Source organism: Maniola hyperantus, chromosome 25 (assembly GCF_902806685.2).
Source record: "Maniola hyperantus chromosome 25, iAphHyp1.2, whole genome shotgun sequence".
NCBI classification, from domain to species: Eukaryota; Metazoa; Arthropoda; class Insecta; order Lepidoptera; family Nymphalidae; genus Maniola; species Maniola hyperantus.
This window is the reverse complement of record NC_048560.1, coordinates 5,129,639-5,157,136: the sequence shown is the minus strand read 5'-3', so window position 1 is coordinate 5,157,136 and position 27,498 is coordinate 5,129,639. Positions and strand designations below refer to the sequence as shown.

The following is a 27,498-nucleotide window of genomic DNA, read 5'->3' as shown; positions in this document are numbered from 1 at the left end:
TTTTTCTCTTTACTGTAAATGTTTTTGGTACAAATAAAAAATAAAATAAAATATTTTTGCGGTTAAAAGTATAATAAGCTATAAAAATGGCGAGCAAACGAGCAGGTGGGTCACCTGATGTTAAGTGATTACCGCCGCCCGTAAACATTTACATTACCAGAGGAACCACCAATATGCGTTACCGGCCTTTTAGGAATATGTTGTTTAGGAATCTAATGGGAACACTGCTAAAGGGAGTTGATTCCACAGTTTGCATGAGCGTGGAAAAGGATTGTAGTGGAAGGAAGGAAAGATGGAAGGAAGGGCGGTCGAAGTGCACCAGACACCCTGGTAATGAGGGTGAAATTGTTTGCGGTGACGTGCGGTGCGGTTATAAAAAAGAAGGGTGGAATGAGATCAAACAACTCTTCAGAGCACTCCCCATTATAGAGGCGATAGAATACGCAAAGAGAGCTTACGTCTCTGCGGTGTTCAAAGCTTTCCAACGAGCCGATTATTTTGGTCCACAAGTCGAACAGCCCTCCTTTCAGTCCTATCGGCTTTCCGAACTGTGCCCTGTCCCTGTCGCGAGCCTGACTCGCACTTGGCCGGTTTTTTTAATTTTTTTATTAGACTAGATTTTTTCATCAAACGCAGAAAGGTCAGTTATCTCGGGCATGTTCTCAGACATGACCAGTGCTGTCTAATCATGTCGTATGATTGTGGTAGAATGACAGCTACAATGTCACGATCGCAATCACCTCTGATTGGTTGACGCCCGCTCAATATTGGCTACAATGCATCGTTGCAACAAGAATCGCACAAATTCAGCCAATCGCAACGATTGAGATTGTAATTATGATTGATCCAGGTTTTACGAAATCGACCTACATATACATACCATTATGAGGGGCAAAACGAAGGGAAAGAGAAACGTCGGTAGAAGAGGAAAATCGTGAGCTAGTCAATTTTCGGATGTTTCTAACATCCGAGAATGGACCAACGAAGCACAACTTTTCCGTTTGGCGAAAGATCTCCAATAGTGAAGGGCAAAAGAAGAAGATAAAGCTCTTTCCTTTGAAGTTTCAACCCCCAAGGGATTAAAAACACTGAAACATATGAATTTTTAACCAAAGGCTCAAATGCCTATCAACGTTTATAGGATATCATTTGGAAAATTACGGACTTTCATACCCTATCTACACCCCCGGGAAGGAATTTCTCAAAAATCGTTTCTCAGTGATCGCTCATGATTCATAAAAGAAACCTATCAACATTTCAACTGTCTAACATGCGTTGAGAGATCAATCAGGCAGTCAGGACAAGGCTCTGTAGTGAGCCGGCGATGAGTTAATCATGATGATGATGATGATGTACAGTGATAGGTATTTACGTGCCCTATCATAAACAGGTCAAACCGCATTTAAATAATAATATGAGAGAAATTACATATACAATAATAATAAGCTTCGTAGTTGTTACATGAATATTAATCCATCAGAGCTGGTTTGCGTTGAAAATCGGTTCGCATACCTATTATTTTCACAGCTTGTTTTAATAAAGCGAAAGCTTGGCTTAATATACAATGGATTAAGTTTCATACATTTTTATACCCGCTATGTTTTATGCGGGCTCAGTGGGCAATGGAGAGAGCTACTGTATGCTTGGAGTTTCTCTACGTGATCTATTCAGAAATGAGGATATCCGTATAAGAGAACCAGAGTAACCGGCATAGCTCAACGGGCTGCGAATCTGAAGTGGCAATAGGCAGGGCACATAGTTCGGAAAACCAATAGACTTTGGGGTCCTAAGGTGCTAAAATGGCGACCTCGCACCGGGGCCGGAAAGCGAAGTTTTTGAAGACTAGGCGGACAGACGATATCAAACGAATCGCAGGGACCCGCTGGATTTAGGCGGCACAAGACCGTGTGTGGAAGTCCCTACAAGAGACCTATGTCCAGCTGTGGACGTCTATCGGTTGATAATGATGATTATGAATGCTGCGCTTTCCGGTGTGAGTTCGACTGGGTGATCGATTATGTCTATCAGTTTTTCTCTCTCTCAGAACTCTGTGCCCTGCCCATTGCCATTACAGCTTCGCAACCCGTTGAGCTTTGCCAGTCTATCACGGATCTCCTCATTTCTGATATTATAATATACTAGCGACCCGCCCCGGCTTCGCATGGGTGCAATGTAGATACTCCGACATTTTGTTCAAATATCGTCATAATATTAAACTATACCTATAAACCTTCCTCTTGAATCACTCTATCTATTGGTGAAACCCGCATTAAAATCCGTTGCGTAGTTTTAAAGATCTACGCGTTCATACATACATACATACAGACAGCGGGGAGCGACTTTATTTTATACTATGTAGAGATACCCTGTACATTATTTTTTATCTCATGCGAAGCAGCCCCAAAATTTCTAAATAATATTATACTAATTAATGTAAATCACATCCAATACGGACTAATTAATACAAGCCAAGTACGTCTTAAGAAGTAGTCAAGTAGTAAGAATTAATATAATAGGTATTTGAATTTTATCTCCGAATAAATAATATTAAATTATACTTATTTGAATATTATTATCTTGAAATTAATTTTGCTATACGTGTGAGTGATTTGAATAATATTCACGATGAAAATAATTCAATTTAAACTTTCAAAATATGATAATACTAGCTGATCCGCCCGGGTTTCGCTCCGGTAGAATTTAGTATAATATAATCAGCGTGGGGTTGGAATATCCAAGTCCTGAAACACGTATTCCTTCATATGTTACAAATAAATACAATAATTTTGGAAATACCGACAAATAAAAACAAAAATTAATCGTGTATGTAATCGTTAAACCACGTAATAAGCTTTTTGTGTTCCTTCATTTGTTACCGGCAACCCAAATATCAATTTTTATGGAAATAACTTTAAAAGGACAGATTTTCATACAAACTTAAAACCCCCATTTAACCCCCTTGGGAGTAAAAATTTCCAAAATCGTGAAACACATTTTTTATGGTTAACCGAAAGCCAATACTAAATTTTCATAGACGTAACTTTATGTTTATGATGTGCGTGCCCGGGATCGAACCCGACCCGACCTCCCGAATAGGAGGTGAATGTCCTAACCACTAGGCTATCACGGCTTTAAGTAATACCGCACCATAACACCATCTGTAGCTCATTTAAAACCCACAAAACCCAAAGAAATGGCCGTAAAATAAATAATTTATATTATTTTGATCCAACATAACCAAGTTTACACTCGCAGAGAGATATAAAAAGTCGCACATGGCCGGTATGAATTCGCGAATTCTGTAAATACACAACATTTTTCTCGGTAAATTTTATAGCTCGCGTAAAGTCAAATTTCGTTGATCCCTAAAAGTCGAAGAGACCGTTGTAAAAAAATCTCTACTATCGGATACATAAAAAATCTCTTCTCCCACTTGCGAGAAAATTGCTTCATTATGTAAGAAAAAATCGGACAAGTGCGAGTCGGACTCGCACACGAAGGATTCCGTAGGTACCATCGTACAACACTTTTTAATCTTTATAAAATTTCATGGCAGCCATTTTGAAATTATTATTATTTTGTTGTTATAGCAGCAATACTTAATACGCCTTACTCACAACCTTGAATGGGAAGCTGGAAGAAATCTCTCTTTAGAGATAAGCATTTCCAACTAATAAATTAAGTTACATATTGGAAATTTTCCAATGTAACTTAATTTATTACTACTATGTAACTACAATTTCGGTACATGAAAAATAAAAAAGCAATAGCATTTTGACGACCTCCCTGGAGCAGTGGAGAGTGCTGTTGTCTTATAAGTGGGAGGTCCCGGATTCGATTCCGGCAGGGGCAATTTTAGAAATTATATTTTCTAAATTGGCTCTGGTCTGGTGGAAGGCTTCGGCCGTGGATAGTTACCACCCTACCGGCCAAACCATGCCGCCAAGCGATTTAGTGCGATGCCGCGTAGAAAAAACCGATCACGGAGTATGGCTTTAATAAAACTGCCATACCCCTTCCAAGTCAGTCCGATTCTATCTTAGACTGAGATCTATAGAGCGCACTTTGACTTTGCTCAGACTTAAGATTGAGTTAAAACGAGACAGATTTATGTGAGAGATATAGCTCTGCATCGTTTTAACTTTGTATTAAGTAAAAGCAAAGTCAGAGTGCGCTCTATAGATCTCACCCTTAGACTGCACAATCACTTACCACCAAGTGAAATCGCAGACAAGGGCAAACCTGTATCGAAATAAAATTAAAAATAAATTATAGATTTCTTTTGTGACCGATTGGGGACGGACATGAATGTAAAAAAGCCATAGTACCTACAGGAAACATAAAAAATTTAGCACTCTTTTGTTGGGAAATGATGATTCGGTAAAGTAAAACGCGCTAACCCGGAAGAGATATGGCATTTGTATGGCATTCGTATTCCATTTTGATTTTATACGCATGGAATAATTTTAATGTAAAGATTGTTCTAATATTATACACTATACTTAATATATCAGTACCCTTATTATAAATGCGAAAGTGTGTTTGTTTGTTGGTTTATTGGTTTGTTGATTTGTCCTTCAATCACGTCGCAACGGTGCAACAAATTGACGTGATTTTTTGCATGGGTATAGAGAGTGACATAGGCTACTTTTTATCCCGGAAAATCAAAGAGTTTCCACGGGATTTTTAAAAACCTAATTCCACGCGCTAAATCATCAGCTAGTTATAAATAGGTATATTCACACACAAGTAGCTTATGCTCGCGACTTCGTCCGTGTTGACTACACAAATTTCAAACCCCTATTTCATCCCCTTAGGGGTTGAATTTTCAAAAATCCTTTCTTAGCGGATGCCTACGTCATAGTAGCTATCTCCCTGCCAAATTTCAGCCCAATCTGTGCAGTAGTTTGAGCTGTGCGTTGATAGATCAATCAGTCAGTCAGTCACCTTTTCCTTTTATATATTTAGGTTATTTATTTATTTATTTTTATTTTTCATGTACCAAATTGTAGTTACAAACTACAAAGTAATAATAAATTAAGTTACATTGGAAATGCTTATCTCTAAACAGAGATTTCTTTCAGACAGACAGAACAGAGGTTAGTTCTGCTGGGAATCGAACCTGGGACCTCCCACTATAAGACCACAGCACTCGCCACTGCCCCTAAGAGGTCAGGATCATGATGAACTATCTATCGGAAGATTTTTAAAGTCGCCGTCTCTCACACTAATATATTTAACACTGGCATTGAATCTATTTAAAATATTTTCTCAGTACTGTGGCGATTAAACATCGTTAATGGTGAATGATAGATTTATCTCCGGCTAGATGAGAGATGAGTTCATGTTCCCTCAGATAACGAGCCACTGAATCTGCGGAATTTAATGATGATTTCATGCTAACTTTTCTAATAAAACTTAAACGCTTTTATCTTAAGTACCTAGTAGTGTCTACACCTCATGCATCACTACCCATATCAAAATCTATAAAGGAAAAGGTGACTGACACTGACTGACTGACTGATCTATCAACGCACAGCTCAAACTACTGGACGGATCAGGCTGAAATTTGGCATGCAGATAACTATTATGACGTAAGCATTCGTTAAGAAAGGATTTTTGAAAATTCAACCCCTAAGGGGGTGAAAAAGGGGTATAAAATTTGTGTAGCCTATGCGGACGAAGTTGCGAGCGTAACCTAGCTATTATTATAAATGCGAAAGTGTATTTGTGTGTTGGTTTGTCCTTCAATCACGTCATGATGGAGCAAACGGATTGACGTGATTTTTTGCATAGTTAAAGAGTTGAGAAGAGTGACATTAGGCTACTTTTTATCCCGTAAAATCAGAGTTCCCACGGGGTTTTTAAAAACCTAATTCTTTTATGCTAAGCAACTGCCTAAGCTTGGCGATCGGGGGTGTCCGGCTATTAGGCGTCTATAGGTGTTGGTCTGTGATGTGCCATCATAGCATACACAATCCTAAACAAAATCAATCTTTCGATCAGTCCTTTAGATAGATAAGCAAAGTAGTTTGTTTTATCTACAAGTCAGTCAGCAGTAATACGGTTTTATCTAAATAGTCGGTAAACTGTTGCTTTTTATAGGTTTAGACTTTATTGGACTAGGAGCCAGCGCGCGCCAGACCTTCGTTATTTTATAAAAACTGAAAGTTTCTCTGCGTACCTATTGTCCCCAACACTGGGAGGAATGTTTGTTTGGATGTCTGTTTGGATCATGGTGGCTTTGGGAGATACAGGTAATAAAGTTGTGAAAAATCTTACGTCAAAGTATAAAGTCGTTTATTAAAAAAATTTACTTTATACTTTGACGAAATATTTTTACGCCTTATTACCTGTTACCTCCCAAAGCCAATATGATCCAAACTTCATAGTCGCTGATCGTTCCTCCCTGTGCTGGGGACAATACGCAGAGAAATTTTCAGCTTTTACAAAATAACGAAGCTGACACGCGCTGTCTCTTAGTCCATTGCGTTTTATAGGTTTAGACTTTATAGAAGACGTAAAAGTCAGTAGAATCGTGTTCCATGATGTCACTGAATGCGGCGTCACTATTCCGAATAGTTACGTTCGAGTTCGAGACGTTAGCTAATAATGAAACCACCCTGGACGTTGACTAGGGTAACCACGCTTTACGGTTGTTCTGGGACTATAATTTTTTAATTTATATTTCTATTAGCTGATACCCGCGACTTCGTCCGCGTGGATCAATCTCCTTCAAAATCCCGTGGGAACGCTTTGAATTTCCGAGATAAAAATTTGTCAATGTTACTTTCCGTCCTTTCAGGTATGCGAAACACCAAGTCAATTGGTTGCTTAGTTAGTGCGTGAAGTAAGGACAAACAAACAATCAAACACAAATCCCGTGGGAACTCTTTGATTTTCCGAGATAAAAATTTGTCAATGTTACTTTCCGTCCTTTCAGGTATGCGAAAACCCATGTCAATTGGTTGCTTAGTTAGTGCGTGAAGTAATCTAAAATAAATGTATAAAAGGAAAAGGTGTCTGACTGACTTATCTATCAACGCACAGCTCACACTATCATTCATCCAAGCTACTGCCCCCCAATTGTGTAAGAATAACCATTTCATGGCTATCGCAATCGTCAAGAAATTCTGCTATTTGATTGGTTGATTCGCTGTTTACATTTTTTCACAGCCAATGAAAGGGCAGAATTCTTGACGATTGCGATAGCCATGAAATGGTTATTCTTACACAATTGGGGGGCTGGACGTATCGGGCTGGAGTTTGGCATGCAGGTAGCTATTAATATGACATTGATATCCGCTAAGAAAGGATTTTTGGAAATTAAACTCCTAAAGAGGTAAAATAGGGGTTTGAACTTTATATAATCCACGCGGACTAAGTCGTGGGATTAAGATAGATTAGTTATTGAAGATGTGAGGGGCAGTGTAAATGCAGAGATAGTCTAGTGGTAAAGACGTTAGCCTCGGGAGGTCGAGGTACAGGTCGGGGGTTTGATCTCGGGCACTCTAGGCTGAGATCTATAGAGCGAACTTTGACTTTGCTCAGACTTCAGATTGAGTTAAAACGCGACAGATTTATGTGAGAGGTATACTTCTGTCTCGTTTTAACTCTGTCTTAAGTCTAAGCAAAGTCCGAGTGCGCTCTATAGATTTCAAAGCAAGTGATTCTAATTGCTTATAAGGACGAACTAGGTACTTCGAAAAATTAAAAGCTCAAAATTGAACCCAGGACCTTCCGGATGGAAAGCCGAAGTCATAACCACTAGTGCTAGGCTATTAGTGTAGTTATTTAGGTAGGAAAGTAAGTTGCGGTTAGTTATCACCTTACTCGCAAAACCTGGGAATGCTTGGCGCGAAGCCAGGTGTTCCCGTCGGATACCTACTGTGCTAATTATCACTCTGATTTATGTAACTGCTACATTTCTTCTAGGTTTCAAGTTTCCAGGCTTAAACTGCAATCTCCACCAGATTGTCGCGCTTGATTTACTTTGTCTGATTTCCCGTGGGATATATGAGATTTTCATGTTCATACAACCTTCCAAGCTTTATTTTTGAAAAAAAAAATAGTATATCTTTACACGCGGTTTAAAAAAAACATAAACGTTTTATTTCAACTGTGAAAAGTTCTTGATTGGTTTGTCCAATCAAATCGATATGGATCAACATAAGTTTTTATAGGTACTTAGTCAAAAACACGGAGAGTGACATAGGCTGCTTTTATCCGGGAAATTCAAAAAGCTCCAACGGGTTTTTACAAACCTAAATCTAGCTCATTCTCGCCGCGTCGCGAGCAGAGGCTCATTGAAAAGGACCCCAGATAGGTTCCAAACTAGTTGGGCTTACTTCGACTAATCCAAAAATGAAGAAAATGATTTGTGTTCCTAAAGATAGGTATTTTATAGTCGCCCTACCCAAAAGTGATTGGGTAACTTTATGGGTATCCATCAGATGGAGGATGGGGGGCAATTGGTCTCATGTTGCGTGATATAATAAAACGCTTTTGTGTGAACAATAAAAGTTTCGTGCGTGTACGACAATCGACGATTTGACACTTTGACAGTAGGCTGTTCAAAGTTAAGTACGGAAAAACTTTGAGTCAGGAAAAGGCAGTATTGAGGAAGACTTTGATATATTTTATTCAGAGGACAATCTTACCTACTTATATTATAATAGACAGGTCCAAAAGTGCCTTAAATATTCAAAGGTTTTTATTTAGGGAGTGGACTAAAATTCAATATATTGAATAACTCATAATGACTCTGCGATTGCAACCTGTTATTTCATAAACTTGATTTTTGAGAAAAGAAGACTTTGCAATGGCTGTAACATAGATTAATTATTGGTCTCGCTCCGGGCTGTAAGTTAAAAAGAGTAATTTATTACTTATTTTGAATAAATCATTTGACTTTGACTTTGTTATTTTTTATCGAGTTTAGGAGGATCCGAGGGCTCCGTACTGGGGTATTTTTTCGACATTTTGCACGATAAATCAAAAATGAATAAAAATCTGTTTTACAATGTACAGGTAAAAAAAGCTCTTTCCTTGGTGTAGTTATCTAACTTTGAAAATTGAAAATACTAATTATTTGTTCATGAACACATTTCACTATTTTGATTTGATTCTAGGTCAAGGGGAAGTAAGTAGTTAAGTATCCTATAGGTTTTCTTGACAGACACGACAGACGGAGAAAAAATAAATGGTAGAGTAAGAAGAAGAAAGCTACACCTACGTCTTGAATAAGTAGTAGAGTTGCGGGTGTAAGGTAGTCATCATCATGATCAACCCATCGCCGGCTCACTGCAGAGCACGGGTCTCCTCTCAGAGTGAGAAGAGTTTGGCCATAGTCTACCACGCTGGCCATGTGCGGTTTGGTAGACTTCACACACCTTTGAGAACATTATGGAGAACTCTCGGGCATGCAGGTTTCCTCACGATGTTTTCCTTCACCGTTAAAGCAAGTGATATTTAATTACTTAAAATGCACATAACTCCGAAAAGTTAGAAGAGGTTCGTGCCCGGGATCGAACCCCTGACCTCCGATTAGAAGGCGGACGTACTAACCACTAGGCTATCACAGCGTACGGTAGTGTTTCTATCCAATTACTAGTTTATTCCCTAAGGCGACAGCTACTTAAGTAGATACTATTTCTAGAATATTTTTGTTGAAACATTTTAAGGCATTATATTCATTATTCTCTAAGGAAACCTTGCTGTTATAATAAATATTTTATTAATATCTGCTATTAGGTGCAATCTTAAAATATTTTCTGAAAGAAATCTTTAGCGTATTTTACGCTTTTAATTTTTTCTCTACGCTACCTTTTTTCTGGTTTTGTTCCTATGTTGCATAGACTAGATTCTGGCACACAGGTAACAGTATGTTCTTCTTCGTTAGTTCTTGGCAGAGTGGTCGTGGTTATCACGAAGTGACGTCTTTGGGGGTACATGTTATGAAAAAATCGGTCCAGCGCGAGTCGGACTCGCACAGGAAGGGAAGCCATGAAAATTTAAAAAAAGAAAGTGTTATTTCTTGTACGATGGATACGTATAGAACCCTTCGTGTGCGAGTCCAACTCGCACTTGACTGATTTTTTACAGTTAAATTATTCGAAATATTAAATTATATTATCTACTTTTATCGTATAGTAAGTAAATTACATTTCAAAAAGATACGACATTTCGTTTGTCCAACGTTTTACCCGCCGGGGGTAAATCGTATTTCTGTCATGTTTTAAATAATGTTACAACTCCCATCTCTTGTTATCGCTCCATTGTTTAAACGTTAAACTTTGGTACGGGTTAAAATATATTATTAAAAATAGCTTATGCTCGCGACTTTGTCCGCGTGGACTACACCAAACCTCTATTTCACCCCCATAGGGGTTGAATTTTCAGAAATCCTTTCTTAGCGAATGCCTACGTCATAATAGCTATCTGCATGCAAAATTTCAGCCCGATCCGTCCAGTGGTTTGAGCTGTGCGTTGATAGATCAGTCAGTCAGCCAGTCAATCAGTCACCTTTTCCTTTTATGTATTTAGATATCATGAATTTTCCTGACTAGATATTAACGTCATAAACTTTGGTCTTTAAATGACCTAGTTCACTTGTTTTCACAAATATATTTTACATTTTTTTAATTCTATTACGAGTTAGCCCTTGACTGCAAACTCATCTGGTGGTAGGTATCTATCAATCCAGAGCATATTTCTTACAATCCTTACATTTAATGAAATCTTAGCGATTACGCACTGATCCGATCCGAATCCGTGAAAATACGGAGGAAATTTTCCCGCTGCAAAAGGCCTCACTTACCTACATGCCAATTTTCATATCTCTAACTATCTTCAAAACATAGGATTTTCATATAACCCTTCCACCCCCATTTTACTCCCTTAGGGGGGGAATTTAGTTAGATCCTTTCTTATCTGATACCTACCCCCTAGAAATAGCCTACATTTCAAATTTCAAGTAAAAATAACAATTGTTAAAACTTTTCTATAAAAACATTGCCCCCCCTATTTTACCACCATTAAGGGGGAAATTTCCCAAATTAAATTATACAGATTTTTATTATTTAAAACTAATAACCTTAATGTCGATTTTCACGTCTCTAACTCCAAAAACATAGGACTTTCATACAACCTTCGACCCCCCCTTTCGCACCCTTAGGGGGGAATTTTTCAAAACCGTTTCTCAGCTGACACCTACGTCCAAGTAAGAACCTACCTTCCAAATTTCAAGTTTGTAGGCTTTATAGTTTCTGAGATTTCGTGATTAGTCAGTCAGTGAGTGAGTGGTATTTCTCTTTTATATATTTAGAAGATAAAATACGCTACCATGCAAATAGTTCTATAAGGGCGTAACCGCCCTAATAGGAATTCGACTATATTACGTATTTGAGATAATCTTTTATTAGCCATAGCATAGCAATTACGACATGGGGTTGTTCAAGGGGCGGACCAACAAATTCCTGAAAGGCCGGCAACGCATTGGTGGTTCCTCTGGTACTGCAAATGTTCATGAGCGGCGGTAATCACTTAACACCAGGTGACCCGCCTGCACGATTGCTCGCCATTTTTTTTAATGTCTTCATAAAAAAAAGCTAGAGAGTGAAAAAGCCCAGAATCTTGGCACCCTAGCAAAAAAAAACTTGCACGAGAAAAAGTTTATCTATGGAATGTTTTTCATTAACGATCCCACATTTCGTAGATAGAAGGGGCGCGGTCAATGTACTAAACATGAAAGAAGCGAGTGCCAGGCCTGTGCTTTATGGAACTAAATGAAACCTCTAGAGAGCCCGGTTTTTCAAGCAAAAAATTTATATTTTACTCCACAAAATACTGGTACGGAAAAGATGTCATACAAAAGTCGATTGCTTTTTTTTTACCGCAAACTGACTAGACTAACCTACATCTATACATCGTCGAAATTCCAGGGGCTTGTACAAAGTGATTTACTTCCTCGTTTCTAATAAACACTGCTAGAATATGGAATGCCCTTTCGTCTTCCGTTTTCGCCGCCATTTACAATATTGGGACATCTCTACATACCTAGTATAAAATAAAGTCGCTTCCCGCGTCTGTATGTATGTATGTATGTATGAACGCGTAGATCTTTTAAACTACGCAACGGATTTTAATGCGGTGTTCACCAATAGATAGAGTGATTCAAGAGGAAGGTTTATAGCTATAGTTTAATTCTCAAAAAATTAGAGATCCCTAGAGAAATTGAAATAATGTGAATTAGGTCGGAAAAAAATCCTCTCATTTGAGAGTTTCCGAGGCAATGACACCTCAATGACCCACATTAGTATCTACCCACCCATGCGAAGCCGGGGCGGGTCGCTAGTTCAAAAAAAGAGTGAATAGGTAGCTACCTTCTCGCAAGCGCGTTTTACATTAGGCTGCACCATCATATCACCTGATTGCAGCCAAGCGCATGCCCACAAGCAAGAGTTAAAAAAAACCAGCCAAGTGCGAGTCAGACTCGCGCACCGAGGGTTTCGTACTCGGATATTTTTTTCGGCATTTTGCACGACAAATTCAAAACTATTATGCATAAAAATAAATAAATATCTGCTTTAGAATGTACAGGTAAAGCCCTTTCATATGATGCCCCACTTGAGACACTTGGAAAATTCAAAATACTAATTATTTGTACATGAACACATTTTAACTGTTTTTTGTGATGTAACTCTGAGTTCTTAACCACTAGGCTATCACTTCATACCAAGGGGTAAATTACACATTATTAATTAGGATAAAACAAAGCCTAGCACTCTTACCTAAAGATAAGTACCCCCTAAGTGGGTAACGCTGTCGCCATTATTCAAGTGGGACGTAATTTGTGAAGGCGCCCATTGTGTTTTATTTGATACACTGCTACACTAAAACTACATTTGTGTATGTATGTGATCAACTCATCGCCGGCTCACTACAGAGCACGGGTCTCCTCTCAGAGTGAGAAGGGTTTTGGCCATATCCTACCACGCTGGCCAAGTGCGGATTGGCAGACTTCACACACCTTCCCTGTCTGTCTGCTAGCTTTTCATGGCAATTTGATACAGAGGTAACTTAAATCCCGGCGAAGGACGTAGGCTACTTTTTATCTCAGAAAAATAAAGAGTTCTCATGGGATTTTTAAAAACCTAAATTCACGCGGACGAAGTCTAGTATAATAAATGTTGGCCAATTGCATTTCGTAGCAGGGCCTACGAGCAGAGACCCACCGTCTACTGCTACGTAGTGCTACGACGTACGTAGCAATAGTTACCAGCGTAACATTAGCTGTAATTTTTCTAGAAACATAGGTCCTTTGAGTTCCTCCTCCTCCTCCTCCTCCACCTCCTCTTCTTTCTTTTTCTTTGAGGTTTGAGGAGGATCATGCAAACTATGGAACCAACTCCCTGGAATTACTCAAGGGGCCGGACCAACAAATTCCTGAAAGGCAGCAACGCATTTGCAGTTCCTCTGGTGCTGCAAATGTTCATAGGCGGCGATAATCACTTAACATCAGGTGACCCGCCTGCTCGTTTGCTCGCTATTTTTTATTTATTTTTAAATTCTCGTCGTTATAAGTTCTACTAGCTTTATGCTCGTGACTTCGTCCGTGTGGGCTATACAAATTACAAACCCCTATTTTACCGCCTTAGGGATTGAATTTTCAAAAATCATTTCTTAGGGGATGTATGTCTACATCATAATAACCATCTGCATGCCAAACTTCAGCCCGATCCGCCCAGTGGGTTGAGGTGTGCGTTAATAGATTAGTCAGTCAGTCAGTCAGTCAGTCAGTCAGTCAGTCAGCTTTTCCTTTTATGGAAGTAATGACCTATGATGGATGACACAAGTGTAACTATAAACATTCGTTTTAAGCTCAATGGGTAAACACAAAGCTTTAAATGGCTCATGGATTTAGCAAGTAATAATTTACTTACTATACAACTAGTAGGTGTTTTATTAATGCTATGAAATGGCCATGTCTATTGAAAATATGAGATTTTCATTAAGGTCACTTATATTTTCAATCTGAAGAAATAATAAAAAGTTGAAGTTACAAAGCCATTATAATTCGAATGTTATGATTTTGTTATACGGATATATAATGTTCTCAATATTATTACAATTTATGTTTACATAGGTTTACCCATTACATTGTGGAGAAATTGGATTTAGAATTGATATGGCTGTGGCCCTAGCACAATCAGAGTGACAAAACTCTCAAATATTTGCAAACTGTCGGTGACAGTCGATTGTGTAAGGGACTGTTGTGTTATTGTTAACTTGTTATGCCCACAATTTTGCAAATAAAACATTTATTTATTTATTTATTTATTAAGACTTTTGGAACGCTTTGTCCATAAAAACACCAACACCAACCAATACATTATAAGATCGAAAAAGTGACTTTTTTAAGCTTTGCTATTAGTTTGAGACTAGTTGACCCGCCTTGGCTTCGCTCGAGTGAAATTTTTGAAAATCAGTGAGTGGAATTCCCAAAAATCCTGAAACGCGCACTTTTTCATATTTCAGAGCCTACTATCTTATTATCCTGAGAACACACCTATCATCATCCGATTAGTGAAAAAGGATCACGACCCCCAGTAATGAGGAATATACGATGCAAAGAGTAAATGGAAAAACCGGGAAAAACCGTTGTCGCGTCAATTGGGTCTTGGGCTGTAGTAATAAAATGAAGTGATTTTTTTGTACTCTGGTAGGTATAAAAAAAAATCCCTCCAGTTTATGGGACTAGAATTCATTATTGAAGAGAATAAATTTAAAAAAATTATGATTTTTATTTATTTTTAACATGAACGTCACGCTGTACGAAAAGTGAATAATGACGTTACAATCCGTAAACGACAATTTTTTTCAATTTTTACCATAAAATTAGAGTGATCTCTGCGGGAAAATATTTTTTATGTTGAAAAATTAAAAAAATATTTTTTGTTTACGCCATGTGACGTCATTAATCGCTTTCTGAACAGCGTGACATTAAAAATTAATTATTTTAAAAATCAATAAAAATCATGGTTTTTTTTTAATTACTAGCTTTAATAATGAATTCTTAAACTACCGCTATACAAAAAATCACGTTATTTTATTACTACAGTTCAAGACCCCATTGTGCTTGGGCTTCTGGAATTTGGTGTGTTTGGCTTTCATAATATCGTCCACGTGGAGGGGGTTGAGTTTACACGATCTTGTGCCATAATTGAGACATTTGCTTGTGGTATAATGTAAGAGAATCAGCGAGAAAGTAATGAAATTACATTTTGACCAAGGTCTATTAGTTTCATCATGATCAACCCATCGCCGGCTCACTACAGAGCTAGGGTCTCCTCTCAGAGTGAGAAGGGTTTTGGCCATAGTCTACCACGCTGGCCATGTGCGGATTGGTAGACTTCACATACCTTTGAGAACATTATGGAGAACTCACATGCAGGTTTCCTCACGATGTTTTCCTTCACCGTTAAAGCAAGTGGTATTTAATTAATTAAAACGCACATAACTCCGAAAATTTAGAGGTGCGTGCCCGGGATCGAACCCCCGACTTCCGATTAGAAGGCGGACGTCCTAACTACTAGGCTATCACAGCTTAAGGTCTATTAGTTTACTATTCTTCATTTGCACTTTGTACGTTCATCTGTCAGTTTAATCCAATTCTTTATTTATTTATTTAAACATATTACAGGAAAATGTGACTGACTGACTGACTGATCTATCAACGCACAGCTCAAACTACCGGACGGATCGGGCTTAAATTTGGCATGCAGATAGCTATTATGACGTAGGCACTAGGCACCTGCTAAGAAAGGATTTTTGAAAATTCAACCCCAAAGGGGGTGAAATAGTGGTTTGAAATTTCTGTAGTTCATGCGGATGAAGTCGCGAGCATAAGCTAGTCTAAATATATTAAAGGAAAAGGTGACTGACTGACTGACTGATCTATCAACGCACAGCTCAAACTACTGGACGGATCGGGCTCAAATTTGGCATGCAGATAGCTATTATGACGTAGGCACTAGGCACCTGCTAAGAAAGGATTTTTGAAAATTCAACCCAAAAGGGGTGAAATAGTGGTTTGAAATTTCTGTAGTTCACGCGGATGAAGTCGCGAGCATAAGGTAGTCTAAATATATTAAAGGAAAAGGTGACTGACTGACTGACTGATCTATCAACGCACAGCTCAAACTACTGGACTGATCGGGCTGAAATTTGGCATGCAGATAGCTATTATGACGTAGGCACCTGCTAAGAAAGGATTTTTGAAAATTCAAACCCTAAGGGGATGAAATAGGGGTTTGAAATTTGTGTGGCCCATGCGAATGAAGTCCCGGGCATAAGCTACTCGGCTATATCCCGATCTGTCCAGCAGTTTGAGGTGTGCGTTGATAGATTAGTCCTTTTCCATTCCATCCATAAAAATGAATCACTAAATGTGTTGCTCATCGCAAATCTCGAGAACAGCTGAACCGATTTCGGTAATTCTTTTTTTATAACATTCCTTGAAGTACGAGGATGGTTCTTACGGAGAGAAAAATTTAAAAAATTTGAATCGATTGTTAGCCGGTACGACGTTCGCCGGGGCAGCTAGTATTTAGATAAAAGATAATATTTATTACACAAATAACTCACCACAGCTTATGAATTAAAAAGGATTTAAATCACGTGTCATATCGAATCGAGAGAGCAAATATTAGTCTTTAATTTACTCTGGTCTACTCGATGTAGTTATATGTATTCATAATCAAACAAGTCCTTTTTCTTTTGCCTTCTTATAAAACGAAACTTTTATAAGAAGTGTTGGTTTGTAGGTTTGTTGGTTTACTGGTTTGTCCTTTAATCACGTCGCAATTAACGGATCTATAGTAGGTAGATCTTCTTCTGGTAGGAAAGGCATTCCGAACCAGTGATAGATAAATCCGACGATTCAAAAGTGCTTGTAAAAGTTTAGTTGAATAAAAAAATACTTTTATTTTCATTTCAATTTTCAAAGCATTCTCATTGTGAGAGAAGGCCCGTGCTCTGGCCGACAATGGGTTGATCATGATGATGATGATTTAGATGTATATACATATTGTAACATTTTGCTTTTAAAAAGAGTAGGTACCTAATTGCTGAGTTTCTTGCCGGCTTTTCTCAGTAGAATCTGCTTTCCAAATCGGTAGTACAGTCCGGACTTATCACGAGTGGCCCAAGTTGTCTTTAATGAAACAAACACATTTCTTCTCATTTTATTTAATACCGTCCGATCTAAAATCGATATTTCATCAAAGAACTCCTAATAAGAGCACTGTTTTATTCTTGCTTTTCTTGTTTATTGAAATCTTGTTATAAGTAGCTAAAGTAGCGGCCATTGTTGTGTTCTTGTTTTCAATCAACTCTTGTAATACTAGATCTCGGCTTTTATTGCAATCGTTATATCCAGACTTCATTGAAATTGCCTTTTGAAAGGAATCGCGATTAAAAGATTAATTTTCATTTTTAATCGTTTTTAAAGCATTCGGCACAAAGTCTTTGGGTAGAATTCAAATGTCTGAGATCAGTGGTTTAATATGGGCACCTTCAAGTCAAAAGTGAATAGGCATCTTCTAGGCAAGCGCGCTCCATCTTAGCCTGCATCATCACTTGCCAGCAGGTCTGATTGCAGCCAAGCGCTAATCTATACATTAAATTTTTTTTACAAGATATTTCACCGCGATTGATATCCTCATCTGGTGACAGCCTGGGCTGGCTCATTTTTTTGCGCAACGGACCAGACCCAGAGGAAATTTAGAAATCATAAAATTCTAAAATTCCCCACTGATTATGACCATACTGTTCCGCTCACCACTGCGCCAGGGAGGTCTTAAATAATTCTTGGAGCAAGAATATTCCTTGAACAAGCAGACATATCCACTTCAGCTTTGTATAATGCACCCAAAACCACTCAAAGGGAGCGTTGCGAAAATTCTGTTTCGTTAAACTGAAACCGCTATGTCTGGTGGAAATTATTAATGGGGCTTTAAGTGTAGTTTGCAGAACTTTGTTGTCGTTTTCTCGTAAAACTGTATTGGAAAAGTTGCGGTATAACGAGGCAACGTTTAAAGGTTCAGTCAAGTGCGAAAGGTGTATTAAAATGGCTTGCATGGTTTTTTTGACTGAGCGGAAATCTTCCTGAGATATCCGATCTCTTTTGGGAGAGATCGGATTGTGTGGGATTTCTACCCATTAAAACCTCTTCGTTTGCCATCCTTATACGCGTTTAAGATATTAAATACTAGCGACCAGCCCCGGCTTCGCATGGGTGCATAGATACTAATGTGGTGTCAGTGAGATATCAATTTCCCTAGGGATCTCTAATATGTTGTGACTTAAACTATACCTATAAAGCTTCCTCTTGAATCACTCTATCTATTGGTAAAAACCGCATTAAAATCCGTTGCGTAGTTTAAAAGATCTACGCGTTCAAACATACATACAGACAGCGGGAAGCGACTTTATTTTATACTATGTAAAGATAATTTGCTTTAGTGAAGAAAAACGTCACAAAAAAACCTGTATACATGAGAGTTCTCCATTGATGAGTTCTCCATAATGTTTTTAAAGGTGTGTGAATTTTTCAAATCCGCCAGTCAACCTTGCCAATCTTAGCCAATCTCGGCCAGCGTGGTGGACTACGGTCTAACCCTTTTATTCTGAAAGACAACCCGTTCTCAGTGGTGGGCCATTAATTATGACGATGATGGTTCTGTATAAAGTAAGGCTGAGTAGAGAAGAGAGAAGCTAAATCCCGTGGGAACTCTTTAATTTTCAGGGTTAAAAAGTAGCCTATGTCACTCTCTAGGTCTTTAACTATATTATCCATGCAAAAAATCGTATTATGCGTACTTTAGTAGGGGTTAGAAGTTGGTGTGTCTTTGTCCTTAGATAAAGCAACTAACCCATCGCGATTTGAAAACCCTTTGTAAGTACGCCTAACAATAAGGTACAGAGTTTATTCAAACGAGCTCCGTTTATAGACAGAGAGCTGGCGGTAATTTCGGTATAATACGACAACCACCCTGGTGCAGTAGCCCAGAAATACCAAAAAGTGCCGGCCAGAAAAAGCAAAGTTTCGATAGGTCGTACTATTCAAACATATTTTATTATTACAGCCAAGCTGCAAGACCGCTACCCGAATAGATATTGATTTTTCATAATTCTAAATGTTTCGGTCGAAAAGTATAACGTTTTAGATTGTTCTCTTTAGATTTTATCGATTAGAATCTCAGAGTGAGAAGGGTTTGGCCATAGTCTACCACGCTGGCCAAGTGCGGATTGGCAGACTTCACACACCTTTGAAAACATTATGGAGAAATTCTCAGGCATGCAAATTTCTTCACAACGTTTTCCTTTGCCGCTAAAGCGAGTGATATTCAATTAATTAAAACGCACATAACTCCAAAAATTTAGAGTTGCGTGCCCGGGATCGAACCTCCAACCCCCGATTAGGAGGCGGACGTCCTTTTTGCACACACACAGCACACAATTGATAGAAAGAGATTTTTTTTTTCATTTATTTATTATAATACATAATATATTAACACTTAAGATAACAATTTATATATCGCCAAACTGTACCTCAGTTTGTTGACGAGTTTGCGCTCATAACGGATTAACTATTATTTGTAAATTAACTTCACTGTATTCAGTTGGCGATAAAACCACCAGCTCTCGAGTTATTAAGTCTATTCATTGCTGGGATGAAAGGGGCGGGTCGGTGACTCTAGAAATAATGAGGGGCATGTTCCTTGTATGAGCTAGGCATGCTTCATAAAGTAAAAATGGAAATCTTTGAGAGAGAGCTTTGAGTAGATAAAGTTCAAAATTAAAACCAGACTACTCCTCTTCTATAAACACTGAAATATGGAAAATTGTTTTTCCGTCGCTCGATATATTTTAATACTAGCTGATGCCCGCGACTTCATACGTGTGGATTTAGGTTTTTGAAAATCCCGTGGGTACTCTTTGGTTTTCCGGGATAAAAATTGGTTTATTGTCACTCTCCTTAAATTATTCTCCTTAATAATGAATTCTAGCCCCATAAGCTCCGGCTATACAAAACATCACATCATTTTATTAATACAGTCCAAGATCGTATTCCACCCTAACAAAGCTGGCCGGCCGTGCAAAGTGAACTATAGATAGCCAAGCCCTTCTCATTCTAAGAGATAGCTTGATCATGATGCAAGCCGAGGCGCAAAAGCTGCACGTTGTCTCACTGTCTGACGCTGTGTTTGACGACCTCCCTGGCGCAGTGGTGAGCGCTGTGGTCTTATTAGTGGGAGGTCCCGGGTTCGATTCCTGGCAGGGGTTTGGAATTTTATAATTTCAAAATTTCTGGTCTGGTCTGGTGGGAGGCTTCGGCCGTGGCTAGTTACCACCCTACCGGCAAAGCCGTGCCGCCAAGCGATTTAGCGTTTCGGTACGATGCCGTGTAGAAACCAAAGGGGTATGGGTTTAATAAAAACTGCCATACCCCTTCCTGGTTAGCCCGCTATCATCTTAGACTGCATCATCACTTACCATCAGGTGAGATTTTTTTTTTTTAATAGATATAGCGAGCAAACGAGCAGGCGGGTCACCTGATGTTGATGATTGCAGTCAAGGGCTAACTTGTATCTGAATAAAAAAAACTGTCTCTCAGTTTCTACTTTTATAAATCAGAGATAGATTCTGTAGACTATGCACATTCATATCAGAATACTAAATCAATTTTCAATTTTGCTCAGGCGCAAAAAACACCGTAAAGACTAAAGTCAATACGGGGGTTAGTACAAGATTTTACGTCTCACCAACGTTGATAGTATTTGAAAAAACTTTAGCGTTAAAGTTGGAAAGCGCAGCGTTGGAAGACCCCACCTAACTAGAGGACAGACGACAGCAAGCTAGTCGCAGGGAGCCGTTGAATTCAGGAAACGCAAGACCGAGGTGTGTGGAAGCCCCTTCAAGAGACCTATGTCTAGCAGTGGCCGTCTATCGGTTGATGAAGATGATGATGTTAAAGTAAAATAGATGTTACCTAAATGTCTTGTAAGTTGTAACTCAATTTCGTTATTACGTCTACTTATAAACAGCTAGGCAGAAAGCTTGCTAAATTAACGTCGTGGCACACAATTTTCTACTTCAAATCAAGAACTTTTACGTCCATTCTACTGTAACTTTACTGTATTCGACTTTCGAATTCTATAACACGTTGTTGGTGAGATATAAATTCTCATACTATACCTACAGGTTGATCCAATATTTTTCCGATAGAAAAATCTAAAAGTCATCCAATGACTTTGCTTGGATCCCATTTGAAAACCTGTTGGATTCAGCGGCTCGGCGTAACGCTGATAGACGGCCATGAAATATACAATGGCCTTCCGATATTGGAATTAATTTTTTGTGTATAACTTTTAGCACAAAATTGAATACCATGAGCTTATCTTCTGTACATACAAAATTCAAAGTCCTGACTGACTGACTGACTTATATATCAACGCATAGCCTAAACCACTGGTCCTACACACATGAAATTTGGAGGGTGTGTTCTTTGTAATCAGTCAGATGTGTGTCAGTCAGATGTTTTATTTGCAATATATCGTAAACTTTTACAAAAGAATATGAATATGAATATGAATATGAATATGAATATGAATATGAATATGAATATGAATATGAATATGAATATGAATATGAATATGAATATGAATATGAATGAAAAATTATAAGATTTTTTTATATTTTTTTTGTGGTATCATCATATCAGTAATCATCAGTATCACCTGTCTTCGTTTTTGCCAGCCTTGTCATTTGTCTGGTTACACCCTGTAGCTTTTCCGCAGTTGCATTTTATAACGAGGTCTGCTACTCTATGGCTACTCTATATACTAGTGTGCTCTATAGTCCAACTTTCAATGCACTTTGATTGAGTCGCCAGTCGAAAAACGTTAGAAAATTCAATACAGGTTGATCCAATACTTTTTCCGATAGAAAAATGTAAAAGTCATCTATCTGCCAATGACTTTGCTTGGATCGTATTTGAAAAGCCGTTTGATTCACTGACTTGAGCTTAATGATGATGGACGGGCGTGAAATACAATTTGCCTTTCGATATTCAATTGATTTTTTTTGTACCGAGATATGATTTTTATTCAATAGATAAAGGAATATAGGAGAGGAGCGTGTGGCCTAGTTGTCACAGCAATCGATTGCGATTGTTAAGCAACGTTGACCCGAGTTGGTAACTGGATGGGTGGCCGACTTTGGGGTTTCAAATTTAGTCTTTCTGTTTACTCCATTGTCAACCGATAGACGTCCACTGCTGGAAATAGGTTTCTTGTAGGGACTTCCACAGTACACGTCACGGACTTGCGCCGCCTGAATTCAGCGGCTCCCTGCGACTCGTTTGATGTTATCTGTTTACTCTTCTAACGCTGTGCTTTCCGGTGCGTGTTCGCCATTCTACATACTTACTTCAGCTTCGCAACCCGTTGAGCTATGTCGGATACTCTGGTTCTCCAACGAACCTCCTCATTTCTGATTTGATCACGTTCACGTCCAATTCGGTTAATCTTCATTATTCCATTATACTCAGCACCTAGATCAAATTGGAGATGGGTCATCGTGACCTTCGTCCGAAATCGGGATAATCTCGGCCAAGCCGGCGCGCTCAGAATACAAAACAACATCAAGCTTTTATTACTAGGTAAGTACGTTTGACTTTATAGCCGAATTCCTCATTACTGAGGGCCGTGACCCCTGCTCATTAATCCTATAATGGTAGCAGTATCAGTTATCTTGAATATCACGTCGTTTGAATCGAAGCTTGACTATGAAATTCCGGTGTAAGAGAACGAAATTTCAACTATTAGGTTAATTATTATATACTGAGTTTGTTGTGGGCCTTTTTCAGACCTGGGCGCGTTTGGAACCCTCGTAGCATTAGTTTTAAGTTTGCGTTATAATTATCACCACTATATCTTACAAATCCAACATATGACTATCAAAAAGAGTAATTTATTATCTATTTTGAATAAATCATTTGACTTTGACTATTTACAGTTATGTTAGTGACTAGAATATGCTTGCGACTTCATCCGCGAGGACTACACAAATGTCAAACAACTATTTCACCCCATTAGCGGTTGAATTTCCTAAAATCCTTTCTTAGCGGATGCCTACGTCATAATAGATATCTGCATGCGTTATTTCAGCCCAATCCGTCCAGTAGTTAGAGCTGTGCGATGATAGATCAGTTACTCAGTCAGTCACTTTTTCTTTTTATATATATATTTAGATTAAGATTATAACCGGGACCGACGAAGATTTATCATGATTTACCTCTCCGAGGCAACGGAGTAAACGAAAAGGCAAAGGTTCTCGGACTCGGATCTTATGCAGTGCGTAAAGAGCCTAACAAATCACGTGAAAATAATACCGTACATAAGAGAGACAACATAAAACATAAATGCTAGGGGAGAAAATGAGTTTACTGGTCTCTATGTATCGTAAATGATACAACACCTCTTGAGGAAATATTTTTATACGATACTTAGAAATACGAAGTAATGCTACGAACACCTACACTCTACAGGGTTGGCAACGACATGGACGTCAGTGAATATTTTTTTTTATATATGGCCGTTTGTAAGCTCGAGCACAGTGCACAGTAGACGCAGGGGAAGGCGAGCATTGATATATGATATTGACTGGTGATATTGAGCATGGGGAACGTGGGGAGGGAATAGCTCTCCCCGTGAGACCGGGCCTCTAAGAGAACCTGTGGATGATGGACGGCAGCGGTGGGATGGAACTTCGTGAGATTTTTAGTCGACACAAACACTGTACTCCCTCAAAGTATTCCGAACCAGGTTGGCTTTGTGTCATGGTCAACCCATCACCGGCTCACTACAGAGCACGGGTCTCCTCTCAGAGTGAGAAGGGTTTTGGCCATAGTCTACCACGCTGGCCATGTGCGGATTGGTAGACTTCACACACCTTTGAGAACATTATGGAGAACTCTTAGGCATGCAGGTTTCCTCACGATGTTTTCCTTCACCGTTAAAGCAAGTGATATTTAATTAATCAATTTATCAGTCGCCTCCTAGTTGTCGCGGTGGTTAGGAGCGTTCTCTGTGCGAGTAATGTGGTGTGTGGTCCAATCTCATACGCGATGGCGAGTAATCTTATCGTAAATGAATTTCTCACGTTCGTTCAGAACAAAGTCGACTGTCTTGATGAGTTATCTATAGTACAAATATGTATTTCAAGTTTTTCTGACGAAGAGATCGAAAGCGGCAAAAATGTTCTATTTGAAAACACGGGAGGAGTCTCTAGAAACATCCAAAGAAAGGGAGAGGACAAGAAAAAGAAGAATGTTAAAGATGTCATTAAGAGACTAAAAGAAACCGACCCGACGCTGCAACCAATATTTGTTGCAAAGGATTTGAACCGTCTACCTCCTGTTACTTTCGAACATGTTGACGTGACTCGCCTATTGAAAGACCTAACTACCATGAAATGCGAGCTTCAAGATATTCGTAATGAAACTGTCTCGAAAAAAGAATTTACTCAATTCCAAACGAAAATCAGCTCCGATATTTCTCAACTTCTGACTTGTTTTAAAAAACCCGACCAAATGACGCCTCCGAAGTCTCGGGATCCGAGTGTGATACCTAAGAAAATAATTTCAACACCGACTGACAAACAGGCACTGTCGCCTGTACTTGTACCACACTACAACCGTGCGAGCTCCGTCGAGAATGTGTTCACTCCGACCTATCGTGATATTGTGCATCGACCGCGGCGGCAGGCGAGTACAAACACTACGCAAGCTCGCCGTTCGGGTCATGATCGCGTGGCAACGAAATCTCCGACGGCCGCTCGTGAAACAAATATTTCTGCCACCGTCACCGATGACGATTTTAAGTTAGTGGTTCGTAAGAAAACTAAACTTAAAAATATGCGTGGTACATTGCAGAACTCGGCCCGAATTTTGGTGAGCGAATCCAAAAGTGCCATTTACTTGTCTCGGGCTAAAAAGAGTACCACCGAAGACGACATTAAAAATCATATTAAAGACATGAATCAAGAGTGCTTCAGCGTCGAGTTATTAAAACAAAATCGTGACGTTGATTTTAATTCTTATAAAATAGTGGTGTCTAGCAGCCAGCTGAGCACCTTCTTGAACAGTAATTTTTGGCCTCAGGGCTTAGTATTTCGTCGCTTCAGAGACCGTAATGCGCAAAGCGTTGCCGCCACTAACAACAAACTCAATGGATAGTACGCCCGAAAATAATTACAATTACGTAACTATTGCGTCCTTCAACTGTAAGTCCGTAAAGCGGTCTGCGCAGCATGTACGCCACTTATGTCAAAACGTTGACATAATAGCCCTCCAAGAAACGTGGCTGCTGCCACATGACATTAATTTCATAAATGAAATTGATAAAGATTTTAGCTGTTACTCGAAATCTTCGGTAGACACCTCTGCCGGCGTGTTGCGTGGCAGGCCGTACGGAGGGCTAGCGTTAATGTGGCGCAGATCGCTCTTTCCAGATGTCACTATAGTGGATTGTAACAGTGACCGATTAATTGCGGTTAAAATTAAGACCCATAATTGTGATATGTTAGTATTTAGTATTTATATGCCCTGTGATAGTGATAAAGTAGATGATTTAATTGAGTTTACGAGCTGTCTCGCGCAACTTAATGCCATTGTTAGTGACAGTAATATAGAAGTTGTGTTTGCTTTGGGCGACTTTAATGCGCACCCTTGCGCCCGCTTCGGACGGGAACTTTTTGAATTCTGTTCGGCCGAGTCTTGGGTGTGTGCGGATGTGGATCTATTGGGTTTGAACTCCAATACTTACACTTTTATGTGTGAGTCGAGTGGCTCAAGAAGATGGCTTGACCACTGTTTAGGCACGGAGGCGGCGTTTAAAATGATAAAAGGTATAAATGTTGTCAATGACGTACACTGGTCAGACCACTTTCCGCTACTGATAGATATTAATATTGACGTCATTGTAAAAAAAATAGAATGTAACATAGGCAATACCCGTAACAATAGCAAAATTCTCTGGAATAATAGAAATCTTGACCAGATTAATCAATACGGAGAATATTGTTTTAGAAAATTAAAACTAGTTAGTACTTATACTAGTCATTTCGATAGCTGTGATAAAAATAACTGTGATATTTTAGAGTGTAAGCTTACTATTGACAATATGTATAATGAAGTGGTAAGTATTTTACAGGCTGGAGCCGAGTTAAGTTGTTCTCGTAGCGGTGCAGGAAATAAGGGTAGACAGATCGCTGGCTGGAACTATCATGTAAAATTAAGCCACGAACAAGCTAGACTATATTTTAGTTGGTGGGTTGACGTTGGTAAACCGGATCATGGATATATATATGAAAATATGTTAAAATTTAGAAAAATATTTAAAAACAAATTAAAATGGTGCCAAAGAAACCAAGAAATGATAAAGATGGATAAAATAGCTGAAAATAGAGATAAGAAGAATTTTCCAAAATTTTGGAAGGCCACCAAAAACCTCCAACATAAGGATGTCCTACCCGTATCTGTGAATAATGAACAGGACCCGAATAGAATCGCGGACATGTTTGCTAACCATTTTAAAGTGCAACCTATGGAAGTGGGTAGTGAACAAAATGTTGAGACCATTGTGTCCGATACATCCTTGCAGCAGAACTCGTCTGTTGATCTGAATAATATTTTCACTCCAGATAACATTGCGCAAACTGTAAGATGTATAAAGCGTGGCAAGTCTCCGGGACACGATGGCCTCAGCATTGAGCACATACTCTATGCCAGTGATGAAGTTTATCGGGTCTTGTCCATTATATTCAAGTTATGCTTAAAGCACAGTTATTTACCACAGGGCCTTATGAAAACGGTAGTAGCCCCCATCGTAAAAAATAGAACCGGCGATCTGTCTAACCTTACCAACTATAGACCCATATCGTTAGGTACTGTGGTCGGAAAAATCTTGGAAAGGCTCTTACAACCCGAACTGACCAGGAATTTTAATATTGACGATGCTCAGTTTGGTTTTCGTGCCGGACTCTCCACAGATTCGGCTATTTTAAGTCTCAAATATACTGTAAACTATTATGTTAATAGAGATACTTCAGTATATGCATGTTTTCTAGATCTAAGCCGGGCATTTGACCTCGTTAATTACAAAATACTATGGCGTAAACTTGATAGACACGTACCAAAAGAATTAATGAATCTGTGGAGATTTTGGTACGAGAACCAAACTAACTACGTAAAATGGGGCGATGCACTCTCTAGTGAATACAGACTAGAGTGTGGCGTTCGTCAAGGAGGGCTAACGTCTCCGGACCTATTTAACCTTTATATGAATGACCTTATCGGGAGGCTGAGAAGTACCAAAGTCGGTTGCCATATTGGTAACATCTGTGTTAACAATTTGAGCTACGCTGATGACA

General features: G+C 38.9%; 2 protein-coding genes across 4 annotated transcripts in view; one reads left to right on the top strand and one right to left on the bottom strand.

Annotated features, from left to right (window-relative positions):
- Window positions 1-27,498, bottom strand: part of SPR (Sex peptide receptor) — a 196,747-nt gene that overhangs the window by 69,055 nt on the left and 100,194 nt on the right. The gene's annotated exons all lie outside the window — the stretch shown is intronic.
- Window positions 24,194-25,303, top strand: LOC117993993 (uncharacterized). The gene has a single exon (XM_034981870.1). It carries the CDS (start codon window positions 24,194-24,196, stop codon window positions 25,301-25,303), a length of 1,110 nt encoding a protein of 369 aa, XP_034837761.1.